Here is a 15,034-nt window from a genome sequence, read left to right as displayed (position 1 = left end):
AGGAGCAGGAGATTGTTCAATGGAAATTTGACTGGGACCCACAAAATTGTAGAGTGGGATCCACCAACAACAACTCCTATCGTCAATTGTATAAGCATAGCTACGTTACAATTACTACATAGATATAATTATGTATAGCTGAGACTAAAAATAGCACAAATTTCTTACATTGTTCTCTAAGTAAAGAAATTAAATTTTTTACTACATAGCATAGCATAAAAATAAATTAAAATTTAAAAACTTTAAGGAGGGTGGTCCCTGTATTTTATAGACTTTATCATATTTTTACGCAATATGAATTATTTTATTTCTTAAAATTTAAATTTTTTATTATTTATTAGGTTGTAATTACTATTTTATTAGATTCAACTATTGTAGCTGTTCGGAATCCACAAATCATTCCGACTGACGTATAGAATTTCTTTTTAATAAGTCTGAAAAAATTGTGTTCAAAATTTAATCAGGATAAAGTTAGAAATAACTATTTCCCTCTATATTATAGTTCTAGAATATTATATGAAGCAAATGAGACTGGAACAATAATGTAAAAAAAAAAAAAAAAAAAAGTTGAGCAGGGACCATTGCATTATTTGTGAAGCCATTCATATTGTTTAATTTTGCTGCTCATAATTAAATTTGGACAACGCGCAATGATATGACCTTTTAAATAAAGAGACAAGCAATTGTTTGTTGCTCATAATTACTTGGTCACTTAATAAAGAACAAAAATTATACTAAATGATAAATTATTTGAGTGATAAGAGAGTGGCAATTTTATCATAATTTAGGCAGCTAAAATATTTATGTTTTATAAATTAATTGCGCAGGACACATATTCAAAACTCAATAAGAGAAATTATTAATATAACTTTAAACATTTTTATTCTACCTCCATCCTCCACGTTAAACTATCCCATACAACTAATAGAGTCAGTATTGAATTTTCAAATTTTCCTCGAAAAATTGAGCATGTCACAAGTTATATTGATAATTTCATTTATTGAATTTGTGTTAGACACAACTCTTATAAATAATAATAATAATAAGAAATTTCACAAATATTTGACAACAAAATAAATAAAAAAAAGTTGGATTTAGGCGGGACAAAAACACAAAAGATTAACTTTTTTTTACCTAAATGGTGGGTGAATGATTTAAGCTAATTAAGCTAGGTTTAAATAAGATGGGACCCTCTAGTAATGAAAGAAAGGTGGTAAAAACGATTGATAATTAATGAGCATCCAAATCCAATAAGGTGAGAGTAAATAAGGTGCATAAACTTTAGACAACAAAAAAATGATTGAGAAGATTATAGGGAGGGTTAAAAACAAAACCACCAACCAAAAAGACTTTCACCTTAGATCTTATGAACATGCGTATAATAATAATGAGAGTACGTACAAAAAGAAAATGCATACAGTAGAAAAAAGAGTACAAGTGGGTGGGGTCCAGAGGGGGGCGTGGTATGAGGGGAACATGGAAGCAGTATCAGTTGTAGGGATGTAAGGAGACATTTGCTTCAGAATCTTCCAGATGAGAGATGAGAGTGAAGTCCATTTTGTCTTACTACTACCACAAACCCAAAGCACCAATCCCCCCTTCCTTTATTTTATTTATTGTCCATTTCTCACTTTATTATATTCTCTGTGGGCTTATTTTGTGAGGGCCAATGATCTGAATAAAGGTCAGGCCCTTTTCTTTCGCATGTTGCTTCGGTCTACCGACTGAGATTTGAGGCTCTCTGCTTTGCTATCTTTTGATTTTTTTTTTTTTTCTTTTTTTTTTCAATAAGAGGGAATCAGTTAAATTACAATAACAGACAAATATTAATCGGGCCTCTAACTTAATTTATTTGGGCTTAAAATTACAAGCTTCAAGGCCCATAACAATAGTTGATCACGCGAAACTCTGGTTACTGGTTAACAAATTCAATTGAAAAAAAAAAAAAAAGAAAAGTAAAGAAAACCCTACAACCACCGTTGTTTACTTTGCCGCTGTTGTAAGAACCCTAATTCCAGATTGCGAAAGTGCAAAACTTTGTCCGATTCGATTGTAGATGGAGGGATTGAGCGTGTCATGTACTAATTTGCTAGTTTATGTTCATCCTTCCCAGTGCAAGAATGTTTCTCGAGCAATACTCAGTGAGCTCAGCTCCTTGCTTTTCAAGTTCGTCCTTTGCTTCTTATTCTCTTTGTTTCTCTCTCTTCAAGTGTCTTTAGTTGCCTTTCAATTGTGCCTATTTTGCACAGTTCATGCCTAGAAATGCTGTCAAAAGATTGAAAATTGGAAACACAATCATATTGATTATAAGAATAAACTACTATTATTAGTTCTATTTTTTGAGTTTGACCTGCTATGAAAAAAAGTGTGTAGATGTTGTCCACATAACAGAGTAAAATCTCTATCTGCTATAGCTTTTACACCGTTGCACTCTCTTTCATGTCACCTCTCTATCTATTGTTTGAATTATTTTGTGACACTGTTGTTTGGTTTTGCTTATTTTGGATTTCCTTACAGGTTCAATGAAACTTTTGAAATATAATAATCATATAAAATAAAATAAAAATAAAAATTACAGAAATGTATCACAAAGTAAGAAGTAAACTCTGTAATTATAAAAAATTTAAAAATTAAAGAAATAGCAAAGCAATAAATTACTTACCTCGATGAACTTGGAATTACAAGGAGAAAAAGAATCCTGCAAAAAAAAGAAGAAGAAAAGAATTGATTTGAATTCTAAACCATTAGAAAATTTTGAAATTGAATCTTGATAATATAATATCAACAATAAATTAAACTATAGTAATCATAATAGATAAGATGTCAATATTTATATGAAGAGAAATCCTATTAACACCCATGAATACATTTTCAAGCAGATTTATTCATTCTGGAACTAATATTTCATCTAATTTTAGAGTCATTATAGAAGCCATTTGATTCAAAAACTTGAAAATAAAAAATATCAGCGCTATCTTTTTCCAAATAAATTGTTATTTGACCATCTTTTTTTCTAAAGAATATGAATGTATTTTATAACATGACACAGGAATTTATTCCTTGTCAACAAGAATAAATTCCCATTCTCAAAAAAAAAAAAAAAAAAAAAAAAAAAAAAAAAAAAAAAAGAAAAAAAATCTCCACCGGCCCAAACCTTATTAAAGCCCACTAAAAAGAGGACTTATTAGGTATTATAAAAAAACTAAAATGTTTTTTCGTAATTATGAAATCTCGTGAAATTACCTGGGTATCGCCAAAACCCTCGCTTATAAATATTTATGCTCTGCGCGCAGCACAGAAAGCCCTCTCTTGCTCTCTAGCGTACTTGCTGCTCTCTCTACTTCTTCTCTTTGTGGTTCGTTCCGGGAGAAACTCAGAATCAAGTTGGTCTGCCAGGATTTGCTTACCGGTAACTTTGCTCATTCTGTTTCTAATTTTGTCCGATATTTCTTTTGGTTTTGATTTTGATTTTGATTTTGATTCATCTTAGGGTTTGTAAGCTAGATTGGAATTGATTCGATTAGGTCTCGATTTGGTTTCTCTTATTTTTCAAAGGCTTTATTTGATGTTTTGATTCATCAACTTTTAGCGTTAAGATTTATGCTCCAACGTTTGTTTTTATTTTCTGTACATGGAGATAACCCTCGCTTATAAATATTTATGCTCTGCGCAGGGCACAGAAAACCCTCTCTTGCTCTCTAGCGTACTTGCTGCTCTCTCTACTTCTTCTCTTTGTGGTTCGTTCCGGGAGAAACTCAGAATCAAGTTGGTCTACCAGGATTTGCTTACCGGTAACTTTGCTCATTCTGTTTCTAATTTTGTCCGATATTTCTTTTGGTTTTGATTTTGATTTTGATTCATCTTAGGGTTTGTAAGCTAGATTGGAATTGATTCGATTAGATCTCGATTTGGTTTCTCTTATTTTTCAAAGGCTTTATTTGATGTTTTGATTCATCAACTTTTAGCGTTAAGATTTATGCTCCAACGTTTGTTTTTATTTTCTGTACATGGAGATCTGATACTTTCTGCATTGATTTAGTTGAACCAACTGTAATTAAATTTATATCTATGATTAACTGATATTTAGTTTCTCCATGAATTTTTCATTTTTAACCTTTATTTCTTTTTTTTTTGTATTATTTTAGTTTTTATAAAACAAAAACTTTGAAAGTTTCATCAACATAATATTCACTTGCTTTTTGCTTGTTCAGGTTTTCCTTGCATGTTCTGGTGATTCCTTTTCATGTTTGATATTTGATTGCAAGCACAATTTTCTCTCTTATCCACCTCACGTTTTATATTAATCAAAACCTATAATGAAAGAACATACTGAGCCATATCTACCCATAAAGTTTTTATCTTTGGTCCCAGGATTAATAGGTTACTTTAAGGACAGATGTAGTTATGTACTTTAGTTATAAAATGTTGACTTCATTAACGTTTTTAATGAATTTTAGGTGATGAGCTTCTCTCGGATTTTCAATGAGAACTACGTGTGTGGATGCGGAATATGATCTACGGTGGAGAATTGATGCTGAAATCGAGTGGCACGCAGAGTATAAAATTTGTGGACTCTCCATTCTCTAGTCGCTAGCACTCTGTTCCATAGCTTTGGGACTTAAACTCGCCGTATTATCAGTTTCGCAGCTTATAATTCCTAGATAAACATTGCTAATACTTAGATGGAGGGATTGAGCGTGTCAGGTACCAATTTGGTAGTTTATGTTCATCCTTCCCAGAGCAAGAATGTTTCTCGAGCAATACTCAGTGAGCTCAGCTCCTTGCTTTTCAAGTTCGTTCCTTTGCTTCTTATTCTCTTTGTTTCTCTCTCTTTAAGTGTCTTTAGTTGCCTTTCAATTGTGCCTATTTTGCACAGTTCATGCCTAGAAATGCTGTCAAAAGATTGAAAATTGGAAACACAATCATATTGATTATAAGAATAAACTACTATTATCAGTTCTATTTTTTGAGTTTGACCTGCTATGAAAAAAAGTGTGTAGATGTTGTCCACATAACAGAGTAAAATCTCTATCTGCTATAGCTTTTACACCGTTGCACTCTCTTTCATGTCACCTCTCTATCTATTGTTTGAATTATTTTGTGACACTGTTGTTTGGTTTTGCTTATTTTCGATTTCCTTACAGGTTCAATGAAACTTTTGAAGGTGTTGTATTAGCTTATGATTGGAGCGCTCCAGATAAACATGCAAGAATTCTCTCTGGAGTTCACCCCTACTTTGGTGTGAGACTAAAAGCAAATCTATTGCTTTTCTCTCCAAAGCCAGATATGCTTTTAGGTACTTTAGCTACGCTTCTTGGGATTCTGCAACTTATCAATAGTTTCCATTACAGGTTGAATTCAATAATTAAATCATTGAAATCGCAACAAAAAAAACTAAGTCATATGATTGTAACCATAAATATGCAGCGAAAAGCTTATTGGGAAGCAATACAACATATTCCTTACAAATTTGTGAATGATATTAGTTCTTGTGATAGAGACATTGAATTATACCATATATATAACAGCATTTTGTTTGGTGTTGCTGCATATATCTTGCTCTTAATAATTGTTTTCTGTCACGTCCAGAGGGAAAGGTTGTGAAACTTACACTAGAATACATTCATTGTATTGTTCTTGGGTTTTCTTCTGGAGTTATAACAGATGAAGACATTCGTGATGAATTTAGATATAAACGTGTAGGTACCTTTACATGCTTATGCTCTGAATGTCTTCTTTTGTGTTTGGGAATTATTATTTTAAATTTATTTCCTAATATGATTTCTATTATTTGTTATAGAAACATGGTGAAGGCTTATATGTTAGCAAAGTTCAGAAACGACATGTGATAAAGGTTGGAACTGTGATACGCTTTGTTGTCAAGAGGTGACTTGTTATTGTGTTTGCTGTTATTGTGCACTTCAAAATGTATAATTATATGATTTGTATGACTTATTAGATAAATTTGTCCTTTAGAATTGAAAATGATATAATCTCTCTATCTGGTGTCCGACTGTTCATACCTATGCATACATCTTTTTTTGTATTGGACTTCTAAAGGAGTATGAAGCTGAAACCTGATGGTCATGGTCATGCTGTGGAAAGCAGAGTCTGAATTATACACAGCCCATGAAATCTCCTGATGTCAATATCTTATTAGTTCCTCTATTGATTGCTGTTATATCTCATTAACTTTGGGTTTGGGAGTGCTAAAGCATCTCAAACTGTTTGACCAGAAGTGAGCTCCGGTTTGCATTGGCTTAAATGATGAAGTCAACATAGCTTGATTATGACCTTGAATAATTTTATTATATTGACATATCATTAATCTTTGCAGTTTTGATGTGGAAATACTGCATGTTTCTGGATCGTTGATTCCAACTCACACTGGAAGTATTAGTTGGTTGGATGGGGATGTTAAAAATGCTATAACTGACAGGTTTGGCAACTAAACTGCTTCCTTAAAACCTGAACTGAGTTGTTTATATATTCTCGGATTTTAAGCTTTTGAGATGTTAACTCGGTATTTAACTTTGTAGTAATAAAAAGAAGAGGACACAACCTGATGGAGAAATTGAAGTGCAAGACCGTGGTAATGCAAGCAGGGACAAGTATTCCTTGAACAATGACCATGAAACTAAAAAGTCAAAGAAGCATAGAAATGCATAACATCATTGAAGGCTGTTGCTGATTCCTGACTCTTTTCTATACTCATTGTTCCTGTTAATTTCAACTCTTTTGTTTTATACCAGTTATATACATTATATAACTTGTAATTTGCTGGTCTACTTTGAGCATGAAATTCTGATGTCAACCCTATCAAATTCACAATAACTATCCTGCTTTTACTATGTATGTACAGGCAGTTAAGCTTATTCAATGTAAGCATGCTCAGTGTAACCCTGTGGAATAGTTACAGCTTAATGCGTTTTGTCTTAAGATTGCAACTCAATTTTCTCTCAAACCGCATATGGCCCATTGGGCCCTCCATTTCAAACTTATGCAAAATAATTAGACCATTTTGGAGGTTGATTTGTTGCATACGTTATTTACAGATTTTAGCAAATATATTATAGTTTAAACGGGCTGAACTGAGAACCAGTCAAAGTACCCTAACTGTTGCATTATATTATATTGGAAAAATGCATAAGGTTACTCTTGAATTTATACTTTTTGGCCATGCTAAATTTTATATTACCTGCTAAAAGTGTAGATATTTATACATAATATCTAAATCAAATTACTTCCAGGCATGTTGTTGAAAGATGGTAGGTAATTCGAGTTGGTTTGGGTCGAAATAACAAGGATGAATAATATGGCGTTCGGCCTAACTTGGTGCTGAAATCTGAATTTCAATGATCAACAAAAATTTGGACGGCACTGAAAAGTAAAGCTTAATGGGATTTTCCATTATCTTGGGTTGTAAAAACTACAGCTAGATTGGACACATGTCAAGGAGCAAGGATATCTGAACCAGAGATTTTGGCAATCAATGTAGGGTTTGGTTTGTCAATCATTTTTATTGGAATTTGGATGTGTGTCCAAAAAAAGTACATTCCATTTGCACCCATGTACTTATGATTAGTTTTTGCAGCTCCCCTATCCACTGTATAGAACAACAACTACAAAGAAACAGATCTATACAGGTGGAACCACTATCATTATAAGGTATGGGGTTTCTTTCATTGAACGTCCCATATTCGTTTTTGGGTCCTTCTTGTAAGATTTATTTTTCTAAAACATGATATGCATATTAGATATGAGAAAGAGGGTATATACTAAATGGAGAAGATGGGTTTTTTTCAGGTTGGTGAATGATTCTCAGTTGCGTCCAACTCCCATGTGAGAGTTTCCCTTTTTTATTCACTACAAAACAGCCACTATTATGACAAATTTTCCCGTATAATCCGGTTTAGTAACATGCTCATACCCTCTTACCAACACTCTAATTATATTTATAATGCCCTCTTTCTTTTTTTTTGTTTCTTCTTTGTAGGAATTAATGTTATGTTAGTAATATGTTACTCCTCTTAATTAATTATAAATGTGACCATTAGAGGACAATTGTGTGAAAAGGACATTGTGTGTATATATAAGTTTAGTTAGAATCTTTGTTTGGTTTACATCTCCTTATTTTGACCCACACCCTTTTCCAATTTGCATGTTTTAATTAACTACAATTGTTTTTACAATTGTTTTAATTAACTACAATTGTTTGCAATGATTTTTTTATGGTTTTGAATAATTCATAAACTTTTATATGTATTGTTAATTAATTACATAAACCTTTTGTTTTTTATCCATAATATTATGCTAAATAAAATCTTAGGGTGCAAACTTTGAAGAAAAAAAATACTTATACAGATAGACAATTACGAATCTTAAAATAAAATTAGTCTCGTACTCAAAAAAGGTGTTACCTATTAATAAATCCAATCATAAGTTTCAATTTGTAAAGAACAATACAGATTAGATGGACCAGATTAATCGAGGTTTCGAAAATTTCGATATTTTTCAAGTCCAAGCCCAACCTATAAATAGTAGATTTCATCTTATGCTGTCTATAAAGAGGGAAATTAGAAACCTTGGGCTTAATCATATATATCCTTAATTTTCAACAACAAAAGCAATTAATTGACTTTTACAAGAAAATTAATCAATCAATTGTTGTATTAAGTAGAAAGATTGTAATAAAAGAATATATGATATAATGGGATATAGAGTTGGTGTTATGGGTCCATATATTGGATTTTTGATAATTAAGTTCAAACTTAAAATAGCAATTTATGTTTAAATATTAACAATCAACATCTTATTGCACGCGATGTTGATATATTCTTGACAATATGTTTTTCTTTACAAAATTGTTGACAATATCATCAAGAAATTAAGCAACGTCTGTCAATCATTATCAATCACTCGATGTAATTAAAAAAAAAAAAACAAAACTGTCAAGGAATAATTAGCAGTTAAGAGTAATTAGTTTGACTTCAATATCCCAACCACCAAAGCTAGCTAGCTAGCTTGTCGATTACTGTAGACTAGCATGCCATCTCCCATTACAGAAAGAGGTTTGTTTATATCTATCATTGTGTTTCCTAATCACGTCAATGGATCATTAATCTCTCATCACTAGTGCTAATTAATTAATTTCATTCCTCTCATCATTGAGAGAGAGAGAAAGATAGAATTTTGTTTAAGGAAAGTTAAATTAAGATCAATTAATTTTCATATATATAGATACTCGGACAGCTAGCAGAATATGTGTTTTAAAATGCAACTTTTTTGCCATTTCCTTCTTCTGAATGCGTTTACCTGGTCATCCTCAACAAAAATTTCGACATAGTTTTCTCTAAAGTGCAGCCTAATGCTTGAAGATTTCAAAATTCTATCAAGAAATCTTAATTTTAAATTTTAGGTACAAACGGAAATTTATAAGAAAAAAAAAAAAAAAAAAAAGAACTCAAATGTATACTGTGTCAAATTCTCTCAGTTAATTTAAATATCGAAGTGATGCAGGCTAATCCTACTCCAAATTCTCTCAGTCCTGACCATCGGATTTTGTAAAAAGAAATGTTCGATTCAATAAAAATTGAATACGTGAAACTCAATGAATAGAGCATATAGGGTTTATTTTTGTTTACTTTTATGAAACAATTAAAGAAGATAAAAGATATGGACGTGAATGAGAAAGTATGGAGGCATGGCTCTTGGCTAGCTGTTCTGGGCTCTCCAATGGCAGTACGGATTTCTTGGGAATGACCAATAAAAAGAAGTAATATTTCGTTCGTTATATATATATATATATATATATATTAGTAAAAGCTATGAGAGTTATAGCTTGTTACTGCCTTATCCTTTAAGTAACAAAAACCCCATGTGAAGATCTTCAACTTTTCCATGTTTTATATTACCTCTCTGGTTCTCTCTCTCAAACACTGTATTAGAAACTGTGGCCTGTGGGCAGGCTTTGTTTGTTCTAGAACTGAAAGATTCTGCGTCCAATATTTTTGTAACAAAGTGAAGGAGAAGAAGATTGTTCTATTAATTAATTAGGTTTAAACATAAATACCTAATTAAGTAGTGAGTTTTCTTACGTAAGATTGGATTCTTTTGTTGGACAGTTATGGTTTTGTTTCGGTATATAGATATATATATAGTACGTACGTGTATGGTGCACCTCTATCTGTACTGTCTTCTGCTTTGGTTACATGAAAGAGACTGACTTTAACGTAATGGGTTACAGCTTTTTTAAAAATCAATTCAAAACGCTATAAAGCTTTTTTTTTTTTCTTAGAAAATGATGTTTAATTTGTGAATAATCAAGATAAATCGGTAAAATAAAAAAGCTTTTTTAGATTTTCGACTACTCCACCAGAAGGTTTTCAATACTGTTACTCCATGGTGTTACTGGAGTAATCTAATCCAGGTTTTTTAATCTTAAAAACACAGTATAAATCGATGAGAAAATTTTCAATTTCTTTTTTTTTATTATTTTCTTATTACAGTAACATGGTACTATAATGTTGTAGCTTGTAACAGAGAGATGAATTTTGAATTTGCATGCGCATGTTGTCTGTCTCCGAGAGAGATATTACAACATGCTTTGTCGGCTCCCCATCTAGGCAATAACATTGTCTTGTTCTTCACCGTGAAATTAATAATGTAAATTAATAATTAATACTGCTTAATTTCTGTGTTTTCAATTTATGGCTTTATCTTTATATTTTTTTATTACTTCATCCGTTTCATTTTAATTGCAATAAATAGATATTTTATATGATCGAGTATATAAAAATTGAATATTTGTGTTGAGCAACACATCAAATGCGATGAAATTGTAATAATAAGAATCAACGGAGTATCAGACATAAATCGTATAAATCTTTTGAAATTTCAAATTTCCTCCTATAACAAATTGCAACGTGGCATTCTCCCAATACTTCCCTCTACACGACAAAAACCAAAAAATAGATAACTTATTAAATTTGTATATTATCTGGCTGTGCATGTGCCGGCTGCTTAATTAATAGCTTCAGCTAATGTAATTAGCTCTGTACTTAAAGTTAATTAAAAGCAGCTTAATGGATAAAAGGAGCTACAAAGAGATTCCCATAAACAAACAAATAGTATTACAAACTGCCAACAAAAGTTTTCTGTTGTAACTAAATTATGGCTACCACACGTCCTCTTTCCACCTTCCTTCAATATATTTATTCCATGCTTAATATAACTTTAATTATATTAATAATTAATTTTAACCCTTCCACAAATTAAAATTTTTTCTTTCCAAAATTATCAAATGTGCCCAACATCATAGTAATATTTGGGTAAATCAATAATTCAACTTGTTGATTTTTAAAACTATTTTATCATCGTGCATTTTTTTTTTAATTTGCACAAATATCTCTATATTTAGATAAAATATTACTCCCTTTAACGACTTTAAAATCTCTCATTTTTCAGATATTTTATAAAATATAAAAAAAATAATCAGACCACGCTTTAGATAAACATAATTACGTCTTACCTTAATATTGTAATATTTTCCACAACATCTAAAAAGCTAGCGCCGGAGGTAATGTGCGGGAGTGACGTAGACAAAAAAAAAGATTTAATCTTTCACTTTTGATTTTAAATAATTATTATTAATTATTAAAAAAGAAAGAAAAGAGTAACTGCCCGTACGAGAAGGAGACGAGTAACCGTGGGTCCGTAAGACCCGTGACGCTGCTGAGTACAACTAAGCGGCTACGAACCTAGACGCCCTTTTCCAAAAGTATCACTCCCAATTGACATTTTTGCATTCATATTTTTTCTTTTTTTTTATCTATTCTATATTTTATTAGATGTGGTGGGTCCCAATTCAGATGGACGGTGCCATGTCAGCTTCTGACAATGACGTGGGCTAACGATATTCCTCGACCATTGTGTTGACCGGAAACTTTTATTACATGTCAGCGCCACGTCGACTCCCGTTCCCCGCCTTATGCCACTGAGCCCTTTGAGAATCGAAATTTTTACGATATCGAGTACCAATAGAATAGACGCACCTGTCGTTAAGGGAAAAATTAATTATTTACTCAGAACTGACCTTAGCTTTCTGTTTTAATTTCGAAATCACCCTTCCCTAAATCCTGCAAATATTCTTCAAATCTTCCCACATTTTTGTCCGGAGAAGGAAACAAAGAAATAAAATTTAAAATGAAGAAGAAAACAAGAGAAGCAAAATAAAAATGTCTTAGCATGAATTCCTACTAATACTAATTTTATTTTCTTGTTGTTAATAATGATTTTGTGTTGGAGATACGTATTTGGGTTTAATGGAAATAAAATGGTTTGATCCTTAAATCCAAACAAGTGGGGTATTTAGGGTGGTAATCTGACATTTGTTGGGGGGGATGAACCAAACCCTGGTTGTAACATGTACGTGGACCCATGAATCCTCACTGGCCCATCTTGATCATTCAAGAATTGCTTTTCTTCTTTGGTTGATTGATATTGAGAATAGCAAGAAGAAGTAAAAGAAATAAATAATTAGAAGTAGAGGGCTTGTACATGAAATTTTTTTCAAAAAATACAGAGAAAATAAAGAAATCTATGAGGGATAGGATAGATGAACAATAATGAAAATGATTGATTTGGGTGGTGAGTGGTGAGTTATTAAAAGTGGCAGAAAGGATGATATTAAAAAGAAGAAAAGAGGAAGTGAAATTTGATTGGGGAAGATGGGCAGTACAGGGATTAGGAGAGGGTATTTTGGCAGCTAGTTTTGAAATCATAATAAATTAAAGAGAAGATGGGGTATCGTTGCACATGGCTGATGCTCTGAAAATGGAGAATACAAAATAAATAAATATTAACTCTATTAATATTTAAAAAGAAAAAAAAAAAAAAAAGAAAGAAAGAAAGAAAGGAAAAAGCATCTTAATTAAAAAAATGGAGTGAAAGTGAAACACCTGTAAGAGGTCCCAAAAGTTTGCATGTGGTGGGTTTCCAGTTTCATACTTCCACTTCGTGCGTTTAAAGGCAGTTCCGCACGAACTCTTCCTTTTCAGCCTTAATTAGCTTTGGGTCAAATGGTCTCTCTTGACGAAATTTTTGGATTTTTTTTTTTTAATTAAATTACTTTTCAACGGATGAAAAATTAAAAAAAAAAAAAAAAAAAAGAAAAAAGAAAGAAAGAAAGGAAACCTTATAGATAAATTAAACAAAGCAGTTGTTACCGCACCATGATTCGAGAGGCGGATGCACCCATGGTTTAGTGTTTTAAACTAATTGAATTAATCTTCACTCAGCCAGCACTATTTCACATGCCTTTGAAAAAACAAAAAAAAACAAAAAAGCTTTATATTGACACCGGAAAATAAATGTGTTTTGACCAAAACATATTTTCATAAAAAAAATTCGTACAAATGAGAATATTTTAATAAAAAAAATAGTTATTAAACCCTGCTAGCTTCGTCAATCCGTGGTGATCTAATTGGTCTTTTCATTTAAATGAGGAGTGTGAAGTTTCGAATTCGAGTTCTGTTGATCACAGTTATTTTCACCAATTTTATGAATCAAAGGAAAGACTACCTTTGTTGTGTAGCCCACAGTATTATTTCGGCTTATAAATACCTCCAATGCTAGTTTTGGAAGATTAACTGGGAAAAACCAAACTAATTTTATTTTTAACTAATTTTATTTTTAACTATTTAAAGAAAAGAACCAAATTTAACTAGCTAGCTCATTCGTAATTGAATTGCTCAATCTGCACAAACTCGATTGATCTAGACTAACTTTTATATTTATAATTATTTTTTATTGAATTATAATTATATAATTAAATTAATGATCCATCCACCAAATTCTTTAGTCGGGTGAATATCCTGGCCAGGTTTAATAACACCGAAAAAAAAACATCAATAGTAACAAGGATAGTAATTTTGTTGGAAACCGATTCTCAGTCAGTTGCAAATGCCATCAATAATGATAATACGAATGACTCGTCTGCTTTTGATTTGATAATTCAGGACTGCAAATCTCTTTTATCTGAAATACCAGTCGCAAAATGTAATTTTATTTATAGGTCTGCGAATGTAGCTGCACATACGTTAGCAATTGGAACACATTCCGAAGCAGGCTTGGAGATTGGAATTCATTCCGAAGCAGGCATGGAGATTGGAATTCTGTACCACCTCCTGCTCTACTTGATTTCTTGATTTCGTAATAAAGTTTCTCATTTTAACTTTAAAAAAAAAAAAAAACAAGGATAGTTACATTTCACACGGTTGTTATTGTGCATCTACACATTATAACAAGTATCTACATATGGAGCATTTTTACCTGATTAATGTCAAAACAAAATTCATATTTTTCCTGGCATATTAATAAAAAAAATAATGACAGGACGAGACACTAATGAAGAATTCCACAGTAGCTGGACACGTTGGATCCAAAGGCATTAACTGGGATTTAGCTATAACAAGTAATGCATATGCAGAAATTTAACATTTTTAGCAATTAATTAAAAGCAAATACAATTAAACTTGAGTACTACCTTACCAAAACTGCCAAAAACACACTCATTTTGTTTATGTACAAGGTAATTATCATTTAAAAGGGAAAAAAAAAAACACAATAAAATTGATTCATTGCATAATAGAATATTAGAACAAGATGATTTCATTTCATCACTTGAAGATTTTATTCACAGCCTCACATTCTCACATGACAAGAGTTTCGAAATCATTAGCTCCGTGCAATGTATTTGAAAGCAAAATCTGGGTTTTAAAATTGCAATAATCTCTAAACCCACAATAAATATTAGATTTAGTTGTTAGTTTTTTTTATCCACATATCATATGTTCTGTTGTTTCATTACCATCATACAGACATAAATACGTAAAAAAAATACCATAAAATGCCAAAAATACAAGCCTTTCAAGTGCTTCAACAACAGCAGACACTTGCTTGTAATTATTTCAAACACCAAGGGCTTTCTTGTCCCCGCAATCTCTATAAATTCCTCCTCCCTCTCCTTTTCTCA

General features: G+C 31.6%; 1 protein-coding gene and 1 long non-coding RNA gene across 2 annotated transcripts; one reads left to right on the top strand and one right to left on the bottom strand.

Moving 5' to 3' along the window:
* Positions 1-1,316: 1,316 nt before the first annotated feature.
* Positions 1,317-2,633, bottom strand: LOC149493421 (uncharacterized). The gene is made up of 2 exons (XR_016322667.1): positions 2,351-2,633; positions 1,317-2,265 (listed from the first exon to the last, which is right to left on the bottom strand). It is a non-coding gene; the product is annotated as an uncharacterized LOC149493421 (long non-coding RNA).
* A 620-nt stretch (positions 2,634-3,253) lies between these two features.
* On the top strand, positions 3,254-6,952 carry LOC105635366 (DNA-directed RNA polymerase). The gene is made up of 8 exons (XM_012218441.4): positions 3,254-3,409; positions 3,674-3,791; positions 4,458-4,792; positions 5,145-5,296; positions 5,590-5,699; positions 5,801-5,886; positions 6,338-6,439; positions 6,540-6,952. The coding sequence occupies exons 3-8, from the start codon at positions 4,683-4,685 to the stop codon at positions 6,667-6,669; spliced, it is 690 nt and encodes a 229-aa protein (XP_012073831.1). The 5' UTR covers positions 3,254-3,409; positions 3,674-3,791; positions 4,458-4,682; the 3' UTR covers positions 6,670-6,952.
* Positions 6,953-15,034: the final 8,082 nt, after the last annotated feature.

Source organism: Jatropha curcas, chromosome 9 (genome assembly GCF_041381405.1).
Source record: "Jatropha curcas cultivar XTBG-Jc1 chromosome 9, XTBG_Jcur_1.0, whole genome shotgun sequence".
NCBI lineage: Eukaryota > Viridiplantae > Streptophyta > Magnoliopsida > Malpighiales > Euphorbiaceae > Jatropha > Jatropha curcas.
This window is presented reverse-complemented; position numbering and strand designations above follow the sequence as displayed.

Bases quoted from the DNA above. Each gene is read 5' to 3' on its own strand.
- LOC105635366 (XM_012218441.4), top strand. From the start codon at position 4,683: ATGGAGGGATTGAGCGTGTCAGGTACCAATTTGGTAGTTTATGTTCAT. The intron at 5,887-6,337 runs GTGACTTGTTAT...TAATCTTTGCAG, and splicing joins ATACGCTTTGTTGTCAAGAG to TTTTGATGTGGAAATACTGC. The intron at 6,440-6,539 runs GTTTGGCAACTA...TTAACTTTGTAG, and splicing joins AAAAATGCTATAACTGACAG to TAATAAAAAGAAGAGGACAC.